This window comes from Carassius gibelio, chromosome B17, assembly GCF_023724105.1.
Source record: "Carassius gibelio isolate Cgi1373 ecotype wild population from Czech Republic chromosome B17, carGib1.2-hapl.c, whole genome shotgun sequence".
NCBI classification, from domain to species: Eukaryota; Metazoa; Chordata; class Actinopteri; order Cypriniformes; family Cyprinidae; genus Carassius; species Carassius gibelio.
In genome coordinates this window covers 24702118-24723094 of record NC_068412.1, presented here as the reverse complement: position 1 = coordinate 24723094, position 20977 = coordinate 24702118, and the positions used below count along the sequence as shown (strand labels likewise).

Genomic DNA, 20977 nt, shown 5'->3' with positions numbered 1-20977 from the left:
TAAGAGAACAGAGTTAACTCTTTTTTTACAAGGTGTACTCTTTTGCAAAACAAACACAACTATCAGTATCAAGAGTAAATAAAAATGCTACTTGAGTTGTAATATACAAACACTATAAATGTGAAAATATAAATGTATTTAAACATTGCAAATTTAGCTAATTCATCATTTCAGTGTACTTCCAAAACACCCACAGAATTCTAGTTTAAAAAGTATGACACAAATGCATTGCATACCTGTCATAAATAATAACTTAAATACAAGTTTAAATCATCAACTGAGCCAATTCAATAGTGAAGTGCTTTAAAATAATTAAGATATTGCATGCATTTTCTGCACAAACATTTCACCTGTAACTAAATTACATTTGCATCGCACTAAAGATGAGCAGCTGATTTTTAAACATTGTAACACCGTTTTGGATTTAGAAAACACATCTCTGCAAAGATATCATTACAGCGTGTAATCATCGCCTGCAATGTACACTGATAAACATTTCGCACATATTAAAAAATCGTCCTTAATTGTAACACGTGGAAGAAAGCCATTGACAAATAGTGTAAAATGAGCCGAGGAAGGCATCTTTACCCAAGTTGTGGTGTGGTCTCTGAACAATGGTGCTTTACAGGGGACGGCAGCCTTTGTTTCAGTTCTTCATTGACTTTAGGATTAGCTGGAAATATATAGAAGGGATATGATTAATTTCACTGCGGAAAAAAAAAATGCTTTTCATAACAGGCTCTAGCTCACTCCTTTTCCATTAGACTTAGAAAGGTTAGTATTAATTACAGCCTGTCAATATGATCTCGGGGTGCTTGGTGGAGAGCAATCTTTAATAACCTCTGGAGTAGAGGCAGCAAAACAAGACAGGCGGCTTTTAATTTGCCGTGTGAAATTATGCTTTAAGACTTTGTCTTTATCTCATCCACTGTGTACCAGTGCTTTACCTCGCAGTTTATGGAGGTCTAATGAACGCGGGCAATTAACAAAGCATAATCCCACCATGCAATCGATTTAATGCTTTTAGCTATCAGAAAAGTAAACAGCCATTTAATACAGCTCAAGCCATATCAGATCCAAGTCAGGAAGCGCCAATTAAAGCGTCATCTACTCAGGTGTAATTAAATAATGGTGGATAATTTAACGGAAGCTAATTCATAAGCAAGCAACAAACAGACAGGAGGCAATTAGCAGGAACGCTGACATTCAGAGGCAGAGCCTGTTGATCGCTGGCGGTAGGAGCCGTGGTGGAGAGCTTCCCTCTAGTGGTGGTGGAGCTTCTGAGACAAGAACTTCTTAACACAACACACACACCGGGGGCTTACAAACGTAAACACTTGCCATTTCAGTTCTGTCAACTGTAGGTGCTCTGCGGTGTCACATTTACAAACCAAATGAACGCGGAACGTCTTTGAGAAAGGGTTGGACTGAACCTGGCAAACACAAAATGTTTCCCTCGTGTTTCCTGGTCGGTTAAACCAGGGAACCACTTCGGTTAGGAAAACCTTGATAGGTTGTAAATGCCTTATAAAGGTTTTTTTCCACTAGGATTTTCAACATTGTACTTATGAAGAGCAATTTCTAGTCAAACTATTGATTTAGAGCCTAAACACATGGTATTTTATAAGTTTCTAATTGTAAAAATGACCTAAAATGTCCAGTTCTTCTAGATTTAAGGAATTTGTACTCTCAAGCATTATACATTTTCTGTGCTGCTGAACTGCTCATTATGTCTAATAAAAGACATTGAATTGACATTTCATTTCCTGTACTGATGTATACTACTGTTCAAAAGTTTGGGGTCAGAAATATTTGTTTTTGGAAGAACTTAGTGGATGCATTAAATCGATGAAGGACCATGTGACATGGAAAACCAGAATAATGATTGTAGAAAATTCAGCTTTGCATCACAGGAATAGATTTTACAATACATATACTGTTTTAATGTATATTTAATAAATGCAGTGTTTGTGAGCTTAAGGAACGTTTTTCAGAAACGGTGAAGTTTTTTAAAACTGCTAACTTTTAGGAGCAAACTACCAAAGCACATAAATGACCACCAAGTTAATAGAATTGGACTTAAAGAGTGCAGAACAAGTGTTTTGTAGAACAAAGTGTTTTCACTAAAAAGGGGAAAACATTTCTTTTTAAGAACTGAAATGCAACCCAAAAAGGCACTCTACAGCATCGCGGTGAAAACCCCTTTTTGGAAACTTTTATTTTGAAGAGTGAAAAACCCAACTATTTTAAATTCCCAGCATCCTTGAAGATGGTATATGTAAAAACCACAGGACAAACAATGATCAGGTTCTTGGGAAAAGGAAACAAAGGTGATGAAAATGATATAAGGGAAAGAAAGTTGGCAGAAGAGAGCTAAGAAGACATAAAAAGTGAGTGCTCTTGGGAGGTTTTGTACGAGGCGGGTGCGGGTGACCCCTGGGGCAGATGCCAGTGGAACGTTATCCCCGCGCTGTAAGCCAGCACACACAGCTCACACCGCTCACACGCTATTCAGCTCAGACACAGTCAGGCGTGAACGGACAACTGGCTTTTTGTGCCAAACACCACAGGGCTCCATTAATCTCAGTGATAGACTCGGAGCGGGAGCTGGCCCCGCGCACTGCACTTTCACAGAGAAAGAGAGGACGACGAGGATGAAGAAAGACTTTAAAGATAGTAGGTACGGCTAAGACGCCTGGTAATCCGTTAACACTAACAAGAGAAAGCAGCTTTGGAAAAGATAGAAAGGGGGTAAAAAAAAAAACAACGCAAAGCATACAAACCTGACCTTTTGATGTTCACGTAATTTTCAGAGAGACACACTAAACCGTTCCCAGAAAAGAGCGCTTTACCAAATAAATTTGGACCGATTCATTGATTGACACCGTTTCCTGAGAGAATCACCCCCAAGGAACTTAATGAAACTGATACTATCCAATAATCTGATATTGAAAAACAGGGAAGAGCTCGTTCTGGCTTAATGAAAGTTTGAACTGTGCTGAGTGCAATAGGAGGCTCCTGCTCCAGATGGTGAATTAGCATCGCATCTACATTTTCTACATAATCTGCAGGAGTTTCATGACAGATTAATGAGCTATTAGCCTTGATGTGCGCAGGGCAGTGACGAAAAACTACATTCACGCCAAAGTTTGCAGAGTGTAACATGCTACAATGAAGCCAATAACCAGCCTTTGTGTATAAACAGTGGCTCCACAACTAGTTGAGGAGCTGATTCATGTTAAACCATGGTTTAATCGTAGTTTATTCTTCTGAATGAAATGCTCAGACAAGCTCAAATAATTACATAAATTACAAACCTAATAGTTAAACTGTTAAAAGTAGTTAAAGGCCACTAATTGTGATTTTATTTCAGCTTCATATCCACAAAGTATAAGATATTCATAAGTTGCCCCACAAATATAAATATTAAGGCATACAGCAGCACGGTCAATGGTGTGAGCTTAGGACAGAACTATCTGTCTATCTTTGACTATCTGTTTTCGGCTAATGAGTTTTATATATGGATATATATGCATCTAATATCCTTTTTTATTTTACTGTATTGTGGTAATTACAATGTGAAAGCCTGTTAGAGCAATTTAAAAACGTATGTGTCAAATCATGTGAAAATTATACAAAAAGGAAGCTTTTCAGATTTAACCATCACTTCCTCAGATAATGTTGAATATTTCATCCATATTTCATCCATATTCATTCACGGGGATATAACGTGAGTAAATAACGAAACATTAATAGGTTAGAAGCTCGCATCAAATGTAAAAGATGGCTCAAATCTTACAAAACAGCATTTGCCACTTAAAGCCACTTTATCCTTCCTTCAAACTTTTCTCATTTCAATTTGTCCTTTGCTGTCGCTCAGTGATCTTCATTTTCCTGTCTTGTAGACTTTAAGCTAATTGCCTCGGTGGGCTACTTATTATTCATGTACAATTATTGCAGTGTAATGTCTTTAAATCCTTTTAAATGACCATTCATGCGTCGCATTCATTGAAAATGCCTTTGATGTCTGTCAAAGATGGAATTCTTCAAAAAGAAATGTCTAAGCCCAATTTCAATCGCTCGAAGAGGGGGGTTTGGCGCTTCCCTCTAATATAAACTAAATTCCATTAATTTTTTAAGCTGCATTTAATGCATTTCCTCCGCAAAAAGTTTCCAGATTCTTCAGGCTGTCATTTGTATTCCAGCTGACTTTATGAATATTAATAACAGTGTTATCCTGATTAAACGGGCTTCATGCGAAATCCCCGTGAATCTATGAGCTCAGGATTCTCGTCTTACCGAATCTTTATGAATTTTGATACGGACATTAATGTGGAGAGAGTCTTAAAGCAGGTTTAATTGTACAGCATGCTTGTGATTTAGAAAGAAAAAGGCAGACATGAATTGATTTGATATGGATAAACAGGCTCTTTTCTATGGGGAGGTGCGCACAAGCACCTGGGTGCACCCCGCCGTGTAATTTGATTGTCACGGGCTGTCGTGAAGCTTTGAATGGTCTTGACTTTTCCTGGATCAAAAGATTTTATTGACTCGCTGACAGATATTAACGATAGAAAGTGTTTTCGTCAATCAGTTACATGTGCAGTGAGTTGATTCTATCTCACTGGAGGGCTGGTATTTGTTTCCTTTTTCCATCTGTTAATGCAGATCAGTGAAAAGGGTTTCTGACTCAAAAATAACTGCAATTGAATGAACAGGAATGAAGACAAAACAACAACTTGACTATAAAAAGCTGCAGAAGTTAAACATTAAAAGCAAACTACATAAAGTCAGAGAGCACTGCTGATTTTATTCTATTGTGATTTTTTTTCTCATAAATAATCATTAATATAGAAATACAAAAATATATTAAATCTAAAAAGTATCAAATGCAATTAATACATATTTTATATAAACGAATTTAAATTAATACAAATTAATTAATTAATTCATTCATTTTATTAATTATATTTTTAGCATGAAACAGCATAAGAATGTGAGGGAAAGGTTTAACGGAAATATTTACATATTTTGACAATGTCAGATTATTAGGCATGTTCCACTTGAGCAGTCATAAACTCAGTGGTCTCAGATAAAAAGTATAAATTAATAATAAAACAAAATGAATATAATAACTTACTATTAATATTACTTTTTGTATTTATTTATTTATGGGGTGTGAGTTTTCGAATCTAGACCAAGATACTATACTGAGACAGATGGTAAAAATGAAAGTTAATGACTCTTCAAATGGATGCTGAGATCAAAGTGAGGCTGCTCAACATATGTGGCACAAATAAACTTCAAAACAACACCAACTTTGTACCCTGATTTCATATTTAGCTAAAATGCCACAAAAAAATAAAAACAAACAATTCTCAGCTTGTGGAACTCCTAACTAAAAATATTGATTGGATCAGGTAGATGATTAACCAATCTGATGAAAGATAAAACTTGAGGGGGTTTAGAGCAAACCAACCTACTCAAATAGACTATAAATCAAAATGATCGTATTCTACTCGGAAAGCTTGCTTGTATTCAACTGAATCATCATCTTCGGCAACATTTTAGAGGGAGCTCTAAATCAAGTTTGAGACTTTGTTAAGCCATCCTAATTTTACTTGTGATGAGCATATAATAGTTGGGTTTTAACAGGTGGCTAGTTAAACGAGCAGCTAATCAAAATAGAATAATAGAAAACCTCCAGCACCATCAATGTCACTTTATTGAAGGTCTAAAATTCAATAGAAATTCAATAGTCTCTCAAATGAAAGCATAATTCCTCGCATTACTTGAAAGTTCTCCAGGTAGGCCTTATGTTTCTTAGATGATAGAGACGTCTAGCAGGGAGAGAGGGATCTGTGAAGCAGGACGGCACATCTTACGGGCGTAAAGCTCATTCTCAGAGAAGGCGCAGTGATAATTGAATTGAGCCTGTGGGAAGTGAGCTAGCGCTAGCATCTCAGATCTCTCTGATGGATCCGTCCTCGGTGGCATCTATCAGGCTGCGATTCACTGATCCTTCTGCATTAACGGGGGGAGGAGAAATGACCCTCCAAATCTACTAGGATGAGTGCCTCAATTTCCCCATATCCAGCTAATTTGGGTGCGAGAGAAGCATGAGCCACGCTAGGAGTAAAGAAAGCGCTTCCCCCACTCCAGAACTGCCTTTAAACAGGCCTGCTTTGAATGAATAAAAGCAGGCAAAATGCCCCGCAAGATGTGCAGTAGGATAAACCCTGAATGATCTGTATTGTGTGTTTGATCCAGTCAATTATCAGTTATGACATGAGTGATAATATTCAAGCCAAATAGAAATACTTCACACAAAGCAAATACTAATGCAATCACTGCATAAAATACACTTAAAAAAATGACAACTTGACACAGTCGGACTACTACAGATAAACCTTCATTATCAACTAAACCAAGGTCAGAAAACATTGCATTGATAAGCTGATCAAGTCACATGACTCCTATGCATAACGTATAGTAAATATTTGATTGATATGTAATATCTACATTTATAACAAAACCATTTTTCATCCTATAATGCTGTGCTTTGTAATGGTGAATACAGCATTATTGCTATAAATGATGTTGGGAAATCAAAGTTGTATTATTCATATGAAATCTGAAAAGAGTAAAAATTTTATTTCACACTTTATATTCAAGAAATGACCCTTGACCTCCAACCTGACCTACCCATAATGCTGTTTTTGTATTAAACTCTCTCTCTCTTCCATGTCCATCATCAATAATCTCTTAATCTATTCCTAAATTTAAAAAAAAAGTTCACTAAACACAGTGCACATTATTACATACCTCGTACCAATACTTCTCTTAAACATTCGTTTGACGCCCCTCTCTTATATTATGCAGAAAATGAATTGTTTCAATCCACCTGGAGCAAATTTTTTGTCACTTTTGACATCTTGATTTGCTGACAAAGTCAGGTTGTCACAGCTATTCACCGAAAATTAATTTTAAAAGGTCTTTATTTGTAAGCACTTAGACAAACATTTTATTTCAATTCTGCGATTCGATGTCAAGAGTGAATATTTCAGCGATTGGAGAATTCATCTGCTGAATGTAACCTCAAAATTGGCTGTGTAAATATGGACTAAGCTGAGATTTGCATTGGCTAACATTTGGAAGGGAGAACAGAGTTATTTAAGGATGAGCTTAATGCAGTCGATATGCGAGCAAAGGAAGATTTCACTCATATTCCTAACACTGTTACACAGTTCTAGAGCACAAAAAAGGCAACGGAATTTACGTTTTAATTAATGTCTAATATCTAACATTTCTTTTAATAAACAAAGGTGTAGAGAAGACAATCCTGATCCATTTACTTTCCTGCAGAGGCGTTCTAGGTCCGAAGTTCTAGGTCATGATGAAAATAATCGTTTTATTTGTCACCACCTTTGCTCATACGCAGATCAAAACAAAATACTTCAACCGCATTCCTTTCCACGTACTAGTTTAAAAGCATTTTAACTCGGGCACAAAAACATAAGGAAACAAAGCCTTATTGTGGCAGGAAAGATTGTGAAACTAGTGCAAGGTGGCGTCACCAGCCATGACACTGTTATTGCTCATCAAAGAGACGCCAAACAGGAGAGGTGGGGCTCAGGGAAGGAGTCAACTCAAGGTCAGCTGTCTTATGAAAGACATTCCAGCCAAGTGTTTCGCCTTCTCGACTCGGTGTCGCTTCTACCGAAAGCTGTGCAAGTTTCGACTCATTGTCTCTGTAGAGCCATTCTCTAATAAAAATAAGCAGATGGGACTGCTTGTCTTTGTACATTTGTTACTGTTTCCTTAGAATGAACAATTAAATAGCATTGGCTAAATAAACATGAAAAAATTTAATCACCTATTATATATCCTTTTTTTTTTTTTTTTTTGCATGTTTTGCACATTATGCAACACTTTCTATATATGGGCAATTCCTTTGAACATTTGTTACTTTCTTCTAAGAAATGAATAAGGCAGTGTTGAGTAATAGCAGTGGCTTTATAAATACAAAAATGTGTTAACCTACTATATGTTGTTTATTTCCTGTATTTTCTGCACATTATGCAACACAGTATATATAAATATTGGCCATACCTGCATTTTACAGGGATAGTCACAATAAATAAAATAAAAGACAGTTGCTAAACCAAACTGTTGCCGTTCCCCATTGACTTCCATAGTTTGAAAAAAAAAAAAAACATGTTTGGTTACCCACATTTTTCAAAATGTCTTCTTTCGTGTTCAGCATAGATCAATCAATCAATCAATCATTGAGGTTTGGAACAACTTGAGGGTGATTAAATGATGACAATTTCCATTTTGGGTTAACTATTCTTTTAACTGGTCTCCCACAAAATACTATAGTAATTATAGTAATATACAGTACAGACCAAAAGTTTGGACACACCTTCTCATTCAAAGAGGTTTCTTTATTTTCATGACTATGAAAATTGTAGAGTCACACTGTAGGCATCAAGGGCTATTTGACCAAGAAGGAGAGTGATGGAGTGCTGCGCCAGATGACCTGGCCTCCACAGTCACCGGACCTGAACCCAATCGAGATGGTTTAGGGGTGAGCTGGACCGCAGACAGAAGGAAAAAGGACAAACAAGTGCTAAGCATCTCTCGGGGAACTCCTTCAAGACTGTTGGAAGACCATTTCAGGTGACTACCTCTTGAAGCTCATCAAGAGAATGCCAAGAGTGTGCAAAGCAGTAATCAAAGCAAAAGAAGAACCTACAATATGACATATTTTCAGTTGTTTCACACTTGTTTGTTATGTATATAATTCCACATATAATTCAACATGTGTTAATTCATAGATTTGATGCCTTCAGTGTGACTCTACAATTTTCATAGTCATGAAAATAAAGAAAACTCTTTGAATAAGAAGATGTGTCCAAACTTTTGATATATATATATCAATTTGAGCTTTTGATACTATTTATTGAATAAATAAGACAATATTTGTCATCTCTTATTTTATCATACTGTCCAATAAATCATATCTGCTTGGCTTAAAGACAGAAATGCAAACTTTCACAAAATGTAGTTTTTGTCCATTTAAAAGCCATATTGGCTTTATGAGACACAGTAAAATCTCCTTAGATTGTTTACAAAAGATCTCATTAATTCATCACAGTTTAACAGCAGGAAAAAAGCTGTAGCCACTTGCTTTTTGGGTGGAAACTACATTTGCCATGGTCATTTTTTCTGAGGAGGAGACAAATGACAATAAACCACTTTGATCCTTCTAATGACAACACAGATGCTCCCATAATTTCCCTAAATGTCCATCAATGGAAAAACTTTAACATTAAGTCAAAATTTAACTCTGCATTTTAAAAGCAACACTGAAAGGACTACAAAATCCAGCGTGATTGCTGTGCATGTCACCTCAGCGCCCGGCGCTAAAACACACACATAGCTAGTGGTGCGAGGATCCTCAACAAACACATCTTCCTTTGTTCAGGAAATCCTTTCTCCAACACGAACTGCAAAGCTGAACTTTGGGCAATGCAGAAGCATCAAATCCAAACACAGCTTTTCTCTTTTTTTCACCCTGAAGGATAAGTGATGCTCGCGGCTTCGACCTGTCCTTCAAACAAACCGGCTTTAAACAGCGGGACACCGAAGTGAGAAAACACTCCAGGACATTCCAGGGTCCTTTTCCAACTGGAGAACATTGGGGAACAAACAAAGTTGATATAAATGTGTGATATTTGGATATGGCAAGCACTTGGGTGACGTCGGTGCCACTGCGGGACACATGCAGAGAGGCTTGTGGGAGGTATTGTGTGTTCAGGGATGTACATCACTGCAAATATTTACAGAGCAGCTGATGTACAATAGAGGAATCACATGACTATCTCCGACGAATATGTGCTCATATACATGTGCTTAGATCAAATCTACACCAATGATGCTCTTCTCTAAAGAACGAACAAGTTATTAGGAACTCAGCACAAGAGGACTATGCTTCACAAACCCTCAGCTAGGTCGACATGAACTGACCTTTTCTTGCTGATTGTGAGGGAAATTTACTTAGAGCTTTATAATCTTGAGGCCCGTTCACACCAAGGTCAATAAGAATAACAATAATGATAAAGATACAGTAAAAGGACAGAGGAAAAATATTGCAAGAATCATTTACAAAACTTTTTTTCAGCTGATGAATGACAAAAGCAATGACAGCTGCCTTATAATAAGAAGAACGTTATTTTGCGATGGTGTGGATGCTAATACAAACATCATCATTGAGAATAATGCTAATTACCAACCAAAATCCCCTCCCATTCTCATCAATGTCATGCAAAATAAAGATATGTATTTCTTTAAAGGTTCACCATTTTTACATCATAGTATAGTAAGCAGATTTAAATAAAAATGTAATACCTTAAAAGGCAATTTTCATTATTTTTTACTTTAATGAAAGGAGAATGTAATTTTTTTTTTAAATAAATAAAATACAAATAAATTATGTTGACACTAATACAGTTATCATTATAATTATTGTTCTTGGTGTGAATGGGCCTTTATTAGAATATGAAAACATGACCAAATTAGCAAAAATATTTAACTCATAAAAATGCGAAACATTTATGTGAAAGACGGGTCTATGAATTCTGCTGAAATTTATGAGAGCATAACCACATTATTCTTACATAAGAGTTTATGCAGCTATTTTCTGCATAACAGTCTGCTATACTGCTTGATATTCCAAACTGGTATTTGTTATCATATTATTTTAATTTACTCTTATAATCATAAATACATTAGTTTGTAGCACAATTTACTACACTGTTATTCTTCTAGATATTTACCTGTAGCGGCTAATGAATCAGAAGACTTAGATATTCAAAGAAAATAACTTCATTTCCGCATTGCAAAATAAGGTGGATACATAAACAAAGCAAATTTTAAATTTATTTTTATTTTAATGACAGGCCAAAGCTTTTCAATCCTCTGTTCCCGCTCTCTAAATAAATGATCCAGCTCAAGTGCCAACCATCTACGCCCAGTATTTCAGGTTGTCGTAGGTCTGTCTAAACATTCTCGAAATACAAGTGCGTAAAAAAGCAGTAAAAATGCCACTCTGTGAAAGTGGACCGCCATTGTTCGGCCAGCCTCCTTTGGGAGCGTGAATGTGTTGAAAAGCAGAGGGGAGGCCGGGGCAACAGGACCAGGCACTCCGTCCTCATTACTACTTGATGTTTGAACACAGGCCACAGGAGTGACTGTTTAAATTGCTCCCTGTTCAAACAGTTCCCAAGCATCTGTGGTTCACAGCAAAGTAAGCCTTGTTTGTTTTCCTCTCTGTTTCATGGGCCATCACTAGGTCGTCTGGAATCCTGCTCACAACTGGGTGGTAGGAGTGTTAGCATCATATGAGTGTCAGTCCCAAACAGTACAGCTCTTAAGGATTCATGTATCAGAGCTCCTGTGATGCTGTTTTGAACTGAATTTGCAAAAAAAAAAAAAAAAAAAAATTAAGCAAATTACAAGGCTTAGAGTTAGGGGCCACTTTACTTATTGGGTTGCAAACCATATATTATTTTTTTTTTTAAAAGGCCTGAAAATCCTCATATCTGGATTCTTAGTTAGCAAAACAAAAAACTACAACACAAAAGTAAAACACGAAACTAAACTTTTAAACTATTTTTTTTTTAAAATAAAGATTTCAATAGTTTCTATAAGAGTTTAAACTGTTTTGACTTGCAAGAGAGATAAAATCTTCAAGAGACTGTATAAAAATCACAGAAAATAAATGCACACAAAATTGATGAATCTCAAAAAAAAAAGAAATTATATATATATATATATATATATATATATATTTATTTATTTATTTTTTACGAATGATATGATCGAATGATAAATGTTAAGAGTAACGACCATGAAATAATTTTAGTTAATGACCTTTATTATTATAAATAAATATTTTCTTTTTTATTTATCTATTTATTTATTTTTGCATTGTGCGATTTTAATTACTGTCATTATGGTCATGCAAAATAAAAATGATATATATTTAAAGTGTTATTGTAAGCATTTGTTTGTTATACAACATTATATTTACTTAAATCAGCATAAATTAGAATATTATACAAATAATAAAATACTATAATATTATAATAAATGTACTAATAAAGATACAACAAAACTAATATAGATACAACTGCTATAATAAATGAGCATGTAAAGATAAACATTGAGAATAATGTGAATGACCAACAATAAATAAATAAATAAAACGATGAATCATCCACATTACATACAGTGCATTAGAGAGAATCTGGGAATGTCATAATGCAAGAAACTTCTAATGGACAATTCATCTTCATGCAATATAATATAATATATTATTTTTGGATTAAAAATATGACCTGAACATGTTTTCATAAAGTTGACCCACAAATCCTTCAAAAAAAAAAAAAAAAAACTTAATTTCGAGATTCTTTCAAGAGATGCCAACCTATCGTTGGGTTTTATAGTTCGAGTCTTTGTACGTTTGTGAGTGCGCTGGCCTTTCTGCTAGGTTTGTTTGGTTTCAGATCACAGTAACCAGGCTTCCACAGTTAAGCAGTGCCCATCCTAGGTCTATTCCTTAAACCAACACAGAGACACAAAAGAGGTGGACAGAGCCCTGAGGAATCCCTCTGTCACTGGCGGACCACCCACTTAGGGAGCAGACAAGCCTGTTAGGCCACACGGCACTCCATTCTAGGGATTTTGAACTTCAATGGGACCCACAAGAAAGCCGAAGGGGTCGCCAAAGCGCCTCCTGCTCTCCGTGAAGCCAAGCACGGTGGAGAGTGAGTGAGATGTGATATCAGAGTGGGTGGCTGTTGGAAAAGCCGAGCAGGACCACACCGTTACTGCCGTAAGAGGAGCTGAGCTGATGGGACCAAACAGTTCGTTTATGTTTCCTGACCAGACGGCCCACACATGGGGAGGGGGGCGTGACAGGTTATGTCAAAGGTCGATCCACCTGCTAAGAACAAAGCTTGTTGAGACTGTAGCCCTATTTCTGCTCTTGTCGGGAAGGCAAATTCTGCTCCATAGGAAACTTAGCGTGTTTGTTATGATGGACTTGGTGTGTGTGCTTTGAATTTGGACTACAAAAGGACAGTTTACCCATGCAAGAAAACAACCCACCATCTCAGTTGTAATAACACGACCCAGCCTACAGCAGCCCGCTTATCCCAAACCACGTCAGACAAATAAAATCAGCAGGGAAACAGACGCACAAGAAACGCAGTCTCACAGGCGTGAAATTTGATTTGGGTTCAAAGATGTGCGGTCACCCTTATTTGGCTGTTCTGTGTCACTTTGAAAAACAACTACCAACATGGGATAGTCATTTGACGATAATGCCATTTAAAGTAAGCAGTGGTTGATGACTGATAATGCTATATATCTGTATTTTACAATACAATCATATATCATAATCATGAATAGGCTAAAATGTATACAACTTCTGAAATATAAATACTTATTTTGAACATTACATAGTAAGAATTCACACAAAAAATACTAATTAAATACAATAATCCAATGCTGTTGATAGATTTTTGTTGTTGTTGTGAAATGTCCACTTGTTTTGCATACTGCAGCACAAACAAAAGCAGAACCAAAGTTGTTGTTTAATGAACTTATATAAATGATAACTTATGAAAGAAATGTTATGATACTTCCACAAATGAATAATTCTTATTTTTGATTGCACTGCATATTCAAAAGTTTAATAACTGAATCTGATAGTCCTTCTAACGAAGCATCAGTTTTACAAACCAATGTCCTAATTATATGACAATTATAGAACAATTCTGGTTCACTAATTTGATTGACACATATTTATTCAGTATTGAATTTACTTTCCTTTTTGTATTGATCCAATTGTCTGTGTTCACTAAATGCAAATAAAGTCATGATTTACAACATACTTTCATTGGCAGAGCAAAAAAAAAAAAAAAAAACTTTTTCGCACTGTTCCGATAATACTTTTTTGTTTACAAAACTGCTCTCTAATAGCAATACAACACTTACAAATAGCTATTAAATCCTATATATATATATATATATATATGTTCAAAACACATTACTCTCAGAATTGAATCAGCAATGTTCTTCTGGTTTCACATTGTTATGTTGATGTCAGCTAACTGCCACTTGGATCCCGATACTCTATATCAGTGGTAAAGGATAATAGCCTTAAACTGAACAAACATTCAAGCTGATTAAAGAGAGAATTGGGTGGGCTTGATGCTTCATGCTTATCTGCCACAGAAAAGGAAGGAGATGGCTTTAATACAGATGACTGCAATGCAAAACTTCACACAAAAAAAACCCCTACAGATAATATTAATGATTGTAAAACATAAGTTGTTTGCGTGAGTGGCAGACACAATGTCTGTGCACCAAAAACACACAAACCCATAAAAATGAGGCGTGCAGCCATATACCCAGAGGCGCACATACACACACGCTTGGCGTCTAAGATATCAGGATACATGCTAAGTAGATCCTGTTCCAGGTCTCGGCCTCCACCCATCACTAGGATGTCACGCTTTGGGTTGGGCTCTTCTACTGCAGGATGTGTCAGCACTACAAAGAAACAGCTAACCTGGCATTAACTCCGAAAAAAACAAATACACGCAACGCAGAGGTCATGCTATGAGGGATCGAACCATCGGTGGCCTTTACAATGCACAGCGAGTGACTGAAGCTCATATGATGATCGGAGAAGCTCTCCAACATATATACATAGATTAGATCATACACCTAGAGACTAGACAGCGCGAAGACAAAGCATAAAGAAGCAGCAATAATGCTTTAAAACAAATGAACCACTGTTACAATTATTATATATAGAAAATTTATAAAATTTACTTCTATATAGTAAATACAAACCCACTATTGTTCAAACAATTGGGGTCAGAAAGTTTTATTATGTTTATGCATCTTATATTCACCAAGGATGCATTTATTTGATCAAAACTACAGTAACCACAGAAATACAACAAAATATTATTACAACTAAAAGTAACTTTTCTATTGTAATATATTTTAGTGTAATTTATTCTTGTGATGCAAAGCTGAATTTTCAGCATCATTACTTGAGTCTTTCAGAAATCATTCTAATATCATAATTAGTTAAATTAGTTAATAATTAATAAGAACAGCATTATTTAAAACATTATATATGCATTTCCTGTTACTTTTGATCAATTTCATGCATACTTGCCAAAAAAAAAAAAAAAAAAAGTATTACTTAATCTTACTAAAACTTCCCAAACTTTTGAACAATAAGTATACAGAACATTGTACAAAGTTATGTAGATATTCATATGGATGCTAAAGAAACAGCTTAAGACCAACAAGACTCAACAAACAAAAAACTAAAGGTTGTTCAGACAGAATATGATAATACCATATTCCACTTTCCAAAAATCAGAATCCTCTGATATTTGATGTTTTTAAATGTGAATAAATAGTAATTAGTCTTTAAGGTTAATATAATGAAGAAATGCCACAGCACTAAGCGCTGAAGACACTGCTCCTGAATATATGACATGATAAGGATGCCCTCTAGTGCCAATATTTAAGAATGCACGTTTTTTGCACCAAGTGTGAAAACTCTTTATTGCCAAACACAAATCGTAACCTTATCAATAACAAATAAAGCAAAAAACAAAACAAAAATAACCCCTCCGTCAAATCCAAAGGACAGCTTCTCTTCATACTCACATTTGTACATATCAACCAGTGAATCCTTCAGTTCCTGTTTGTGCATCCATGACAGCTGATGCAGCTCCTCTTCACTCTCTGAGAAGCTTTCCCTTAAAATCAACAGAGGATACGTATCAATAACTTATTGCTGTTATTCTTCAATGCTAGTGTTTGAGCTCAGCGTGTTGAGTGGGTGCTCTCAGTGTGATTTAGACTAATGTCTTCTACAGTGTCCTCATGAGCTCAGGGCTCACATATCAAAAGCTGAGTGTGTGTGTGTATGACCATGCCTACGATTGTTTTCCTTTCTGCAAAAATATCAAAGTAGCTGCTACATACATAATGAACAGGTTCCTTTGACTTTGATATTCCATATTACTCCAAAGCACAAGATTGTGATTTAGTAACCCTATAATGGTAAGGGGTTTGAATTTAAGCATGCAATTATTCATGCAGATGAGCTGGAAATCTGTAAAAATACCTGCCCTGCCAACAGGACAGTGATGAAAACAGCCCTATGTGCAATCAAAACTCATGCAGTGACAAATAAAATTAACCTAATTCAAAACCTATGATTTCCTTTTATTTATATGTCTTGTTAATGCAAGTAATTAGTATTTAAATATATGAATTCATATATGTGAAAGTGGTTATTTATATTTCCGTCATGACAACTTTCAGAGAGTCTAGCAAGGTAATATACTATGGTTATGTTAATGTGTTTGGTCTTGGAGGAATAGATCTACAGCGCTGCTTCAGAGACTTGGTACTGCCAATTCATCCACAGAAATGTTGCTGAGAAGATGTAAGAAATACTGCTGCTGCACATAACATATATGATATGACCCATATTGGAGCACATGGTCCATTTAAGTCTGTTCAGGAAATGTACATTTTCTGCAAAAAAGACTTTTAAACTCAGCTTCTACAAAATGATGAATAAAATATCCAATTTTTTATTTTTTGTTTTTATTAAATTTATGAAGCCACTGTAGTGTAAATGTAATCATATATTTTATCACAACTGCAGCAATATTGTATTTTGCACATGCAATTTAATGCATTTATTGTAACCAGAAAAAAACGATACATTTCAACAAATTTGCCGTCTACAATATTTTGTCATTGACAGACCCTCAACTCAGAAACTTGGGGCTTAAAGAAAGATTACTTGAAAACCACAGTTTGGAGTGGACAGGTTTAATTTTGCTGATGCAAGTATAACAGCGTTAAACACTGAACTTGCTTTTTATGTCATTACAAAAATTATTTTAATGAAAGCTAGCACAAGCATGCAGTTAATGTAATGAAATACACATGCTGGACATCTGTGAGAACTTGAGGGGATAATGGTGCTTCAAGTCATGTCGGAAAGATCATATATCACAAACAGCATACGTATTAATAGTAAATTTGTTAAAATAAATGTAATTAGTTTTAACAAAAATGGGAAAAATCTAAGTTGCATGTACAAAATACTATTGTGCAACTACAATACATAATTCCGTTTACTTCACCTTCATAAACTGGATAAAAACTAAGGAAAACACACCCAATTTGCATTCTTTATTCATTATTTTGTAGATGAAGAATTAAAATACCTTGGTGAATTTAGATTTTATATAGAAAAGCTACATTGCTATTTAACTCCAACCAAAGTCATTTGAAAGCAAAGCAAGTTAATATGAACTTTCCAGGAGAATGTGAATGCACCAAAAACTCCACTTGTTTTGTTATTTTATGTCATTCAACCAATATGAACTTAAATGTCCAAGTGCAGTTTAGGGCTATATTTCGTTACACATTTGTCCGTGGTCTAGAAGACAAGATGATGGCTATCGATTGACATTAACAAAGTGTGGCATCCAATTTTTGTCAAATAACATTTCCTACTTTACAAACACTTTGCTGAATGCACAATATATACACTAAACTAAAATCTAGATACATTTTTGCAACATCACAGAATATTATATCCCATTATGTACATCAATGTAACTGATTAACAACTGAGATCGCATAATACTCACTTTATAGACAGCTCAGTCTCCAAAGTTGATATTTTGTGTTTTGCCCTATGAAGTGCACACTGAACATCCCGTTCCATGTTTCTGATATTCATGTGTGTGTTCGTGTGTGTAGTAAGCCGATGTTTTCTGACTGGACACTATATACTCCATCTCAGCTTGCACATCCCATGCACAAGCATGCAACATGATCCACTTGAGGATACAATGGCTGTGTCTCAAAACCTAGTGAGCTCCCCATCTAAAGGTGCATCTCAATAAATTAGAATGTTGTGGAAAAGTTCATTTCAGTAATTCAACTCAAATTGTGAAAATTCTGTATTAAATAAATTCAATGCACACAGACTGAAGTATTTTAAGTCTTTGGTTCTTTTAATTGTGATGATTTTGGCTCACATTTAACAAAAACCCACCAATTCACCATCTCAACAAATTAGAATATGGTGACATCCCAATCAGCTAATCAACTCAAAACACCTGCAAAGGTTTCCTGAGCCTTCAAAAGTCTCAGTTTGGTTCTCTAGGCTACGTAATCACGGGGAAGACTGCTGGTCTGACAGTTGTCCAGAAGACAATCATTGACACCCTTCACAAGGAGGTTAAGCCACAAACATTCACTGCCAAAGAAGCTGGCTGTTCACAGAGTGCTGTATCCAAGCATGTTAACAGAAAGTTGAGTGGAACGAAAAAGTGTGGAAGAAAAAGATGCACAACCAACCGAGAGAACCACTGCCTTATGAGGATTGTCAAGCAAAATCAATTCAAGAATTTGGGTGAACTTCACATGGAATGGATTGAGGCTGGGGTCAAGGCATACAGACGTGTCAAGGAAATTGATGAACCACAGACAACGTCAGAGGTGTCTTACCTGGGCTAAGGAGAAGAAGAACTGGACTGTTGCCACAGTGGTCCAAAGTCCTCTTTTCAGATGAGAGCAAGTTTTGTATTTCATTTGGAAACCAAGGTCCTAGAGTCTGGAGGAAGGCTGGAGAAGCTCATAGCCCAAGTTGCTTGAAGTCCAGTGTTAAGTTTCCACAGTCTGTGATGATTTGAGGTGTAATGTCATCTGCTGGTGTTGGTCCATTGTGTTTTTTGAAAAGTCACTGCACCCATTTACCAAGAAATTTTAGAGCACTTCATGCTTCCTTCTGCTGACCAGCTTTTTTGAAGATGCTGAATTCTTTTTCCAGCAGGATTTGGCATCTGTCCACACTGCCAAAAGCACCAAAAGTTGGTTACATGACCATGGTGTTGGTGTGTTTGACTGGCCAGCAAACTCGACAGACCTGAACCCCAGAGAGAATCTATGGGCTATTGTCAAGAGGAAAATGAGAAACAAGAGACCAAAAAAAGCAGACGAGCTGAAGGCCACTGTCAAAGAAACCTGGGCTTCCAGACCACCTCAGCAGTGCCACAAACTGATCACCTCCACATTGAGGCAGTAATTAAAGCAAAAGGAGCCTCTATCAAGTATTCAGTACATGTACAGTAAATGAACATACTTTCCAGAAGGCTAATTTTTTTATTGATCTTAAGAAGTATTCTAATTTGTTGAGATTTGACCATTTTGAAGGCTCAGGAAACCTTTAAAGGTGTTTTGAGTTGATTAGCTGATTAGCATGTCACCATATTCTAATTTGTTGAGATGGTGAATTGTTGGGTTTTTGTTAAATGTGAGCCAAATTCATCACAATTAAAAGAACCATCCAAACACAAGACTTAAACTACTTCAGTCTGTGTGCATTGAATTTATTTATTAAACGAGTTTCATAATTTGAGTTGAATTACTGAAATTAATGAACTTTTCCACGACATTCTAATTTATTGAGATGCAACTGTATAGGACTTGGTACCATGGTTAAGTTTTTACATTTATGATTTTTTTTATATGCATCATATTTATGTCAAGGTGTTCTTTGAAAACCCCTTGATATATTAATGCATGATAATCATTTTATTATGTTACTTTTGTATTTATTTAATTAATATTTGTAAAAAGTGTTAATGAGTAATTTCAATATAATAATGGCAAAAACTTTAACACCATAATAAAGGTGTACGGATCCTTCTTTGCAAGTTATACTATTTATATTTTAATTTAATAATATTTAATAACTATAATCTATAAAAAAAAATTAATTTAAATTTAAAAAGTCAAACATTTAAATTTTAAAACCCAAAATACTAAATAAATAAAAGCTGAGACCACTTTTTCCTGGCCTCAGCAGGATATATAAATTAAATTTAAAATTAAATGTAAGGACTTAATAATCCAGAAAAAAATTATGAATTTTCATCAGCATAACACAGTATTAACACCGCAGTACTCTTTTGTAAAGATATACCAAAACAAGTGCCCAAAACTGTGGTCTAGGCAGGCAGCACACTGAGAGTTGAGACACAGCCCTTAAATCCAACCAAACAGCGGCGCGCGCACGAGTATACAGTACGTGTAACAAAGTAACACTTGACTGAAGATGGAATGTTCCAAACAGGTCTAATGTGTTCCCATTTCAAAACAAGCCGTAACTGGCCAAAGAAGTAAACTAGCACCTTTAACTTGCTGCCCAAATCCCTCCTGGACTGACACACCGTCTGACGCGGCGTCAAAACACAAACAATGATTTTATTTTCTTCAACTTCATTAGTCATTCAGTGAAAGCATGCATATTTATGCAGTGAGACAACGATAGGAATAGTAATTGAAAGATGAACCGTTGTCGGACTTACCATAATAAGGATTATAGTGTCGGCGTTCGTTTGGTGCAGGTCGGACAGGATTGTTTCCTAAAAGTTTTGGAGGGGAACTTCCTATTACAGAGCGCGGAGTCACGCTTCGTTCCGGCCCGTCGGGAGAACAGACAGTGCTGCATCTGACCACTAGAGGCCGCTCACCGCTGCCTCACATACAGCACAGCAGATCACAGCACTGACCCAGGACTCTTTTCGAGCGGAACCTTATAAATATAGATCGCAAGGGGTTGAGTCCCGTTTCATCCCCCAGAGAACGTTAGGTGGTTTAATGTCAAATTCAGAATGAAAAAAGAGCAACATCAATAATAATAATAGTACTATGTAATCAAAATGAATTAATAAATTAGAAAGTAAACAAAAAGAATGTAACAGCAAGAGAATGTTAATCAATATACTTTTTTAAACTACGTTGACAAAATGTTAAATTGTAGAAAAGTCGTGCAAAT

General features: G+C 35.8%; 1 protein-coding gene across 4 annotated transcripts in view; it reads right to left on the bottom strand.

Annotated features, from left to right (window-relative positions):
- The window catches only part of mipol1 (mirror-image polydactyly 1), a 68598-nt gene extending 47918 nt beyond the window's left edge, over positions 1-20680 (bottom strand). For 2 of the 4 annotated variants that reach the window (XM_052581369.1, XM_052581370.1), the window contains exons 1-3: positions 17781-17872; positions 15769-15860; positions 589-673 (exon numbers count right to left, since the gene is read on the bottom strand). In XM_052581369.1, the coding sequence (XP_052437329.1) occupies positions 589-673; positions 15769-15860; positions 17781-17872 (269 nt within the window). Of the gene's footprint in view, positions 1-588; positions 674-15768; positions 15861-17780; positions 17873-20330; positions 20373-20507 lie in introns of those variants that run through there. The other 2 variants (XM_052581372.1, XM_052581371.1) reach the window with 2 other exon arrangements.
- Positions 20681-20977: the final 297 nt, after the last annotated feature.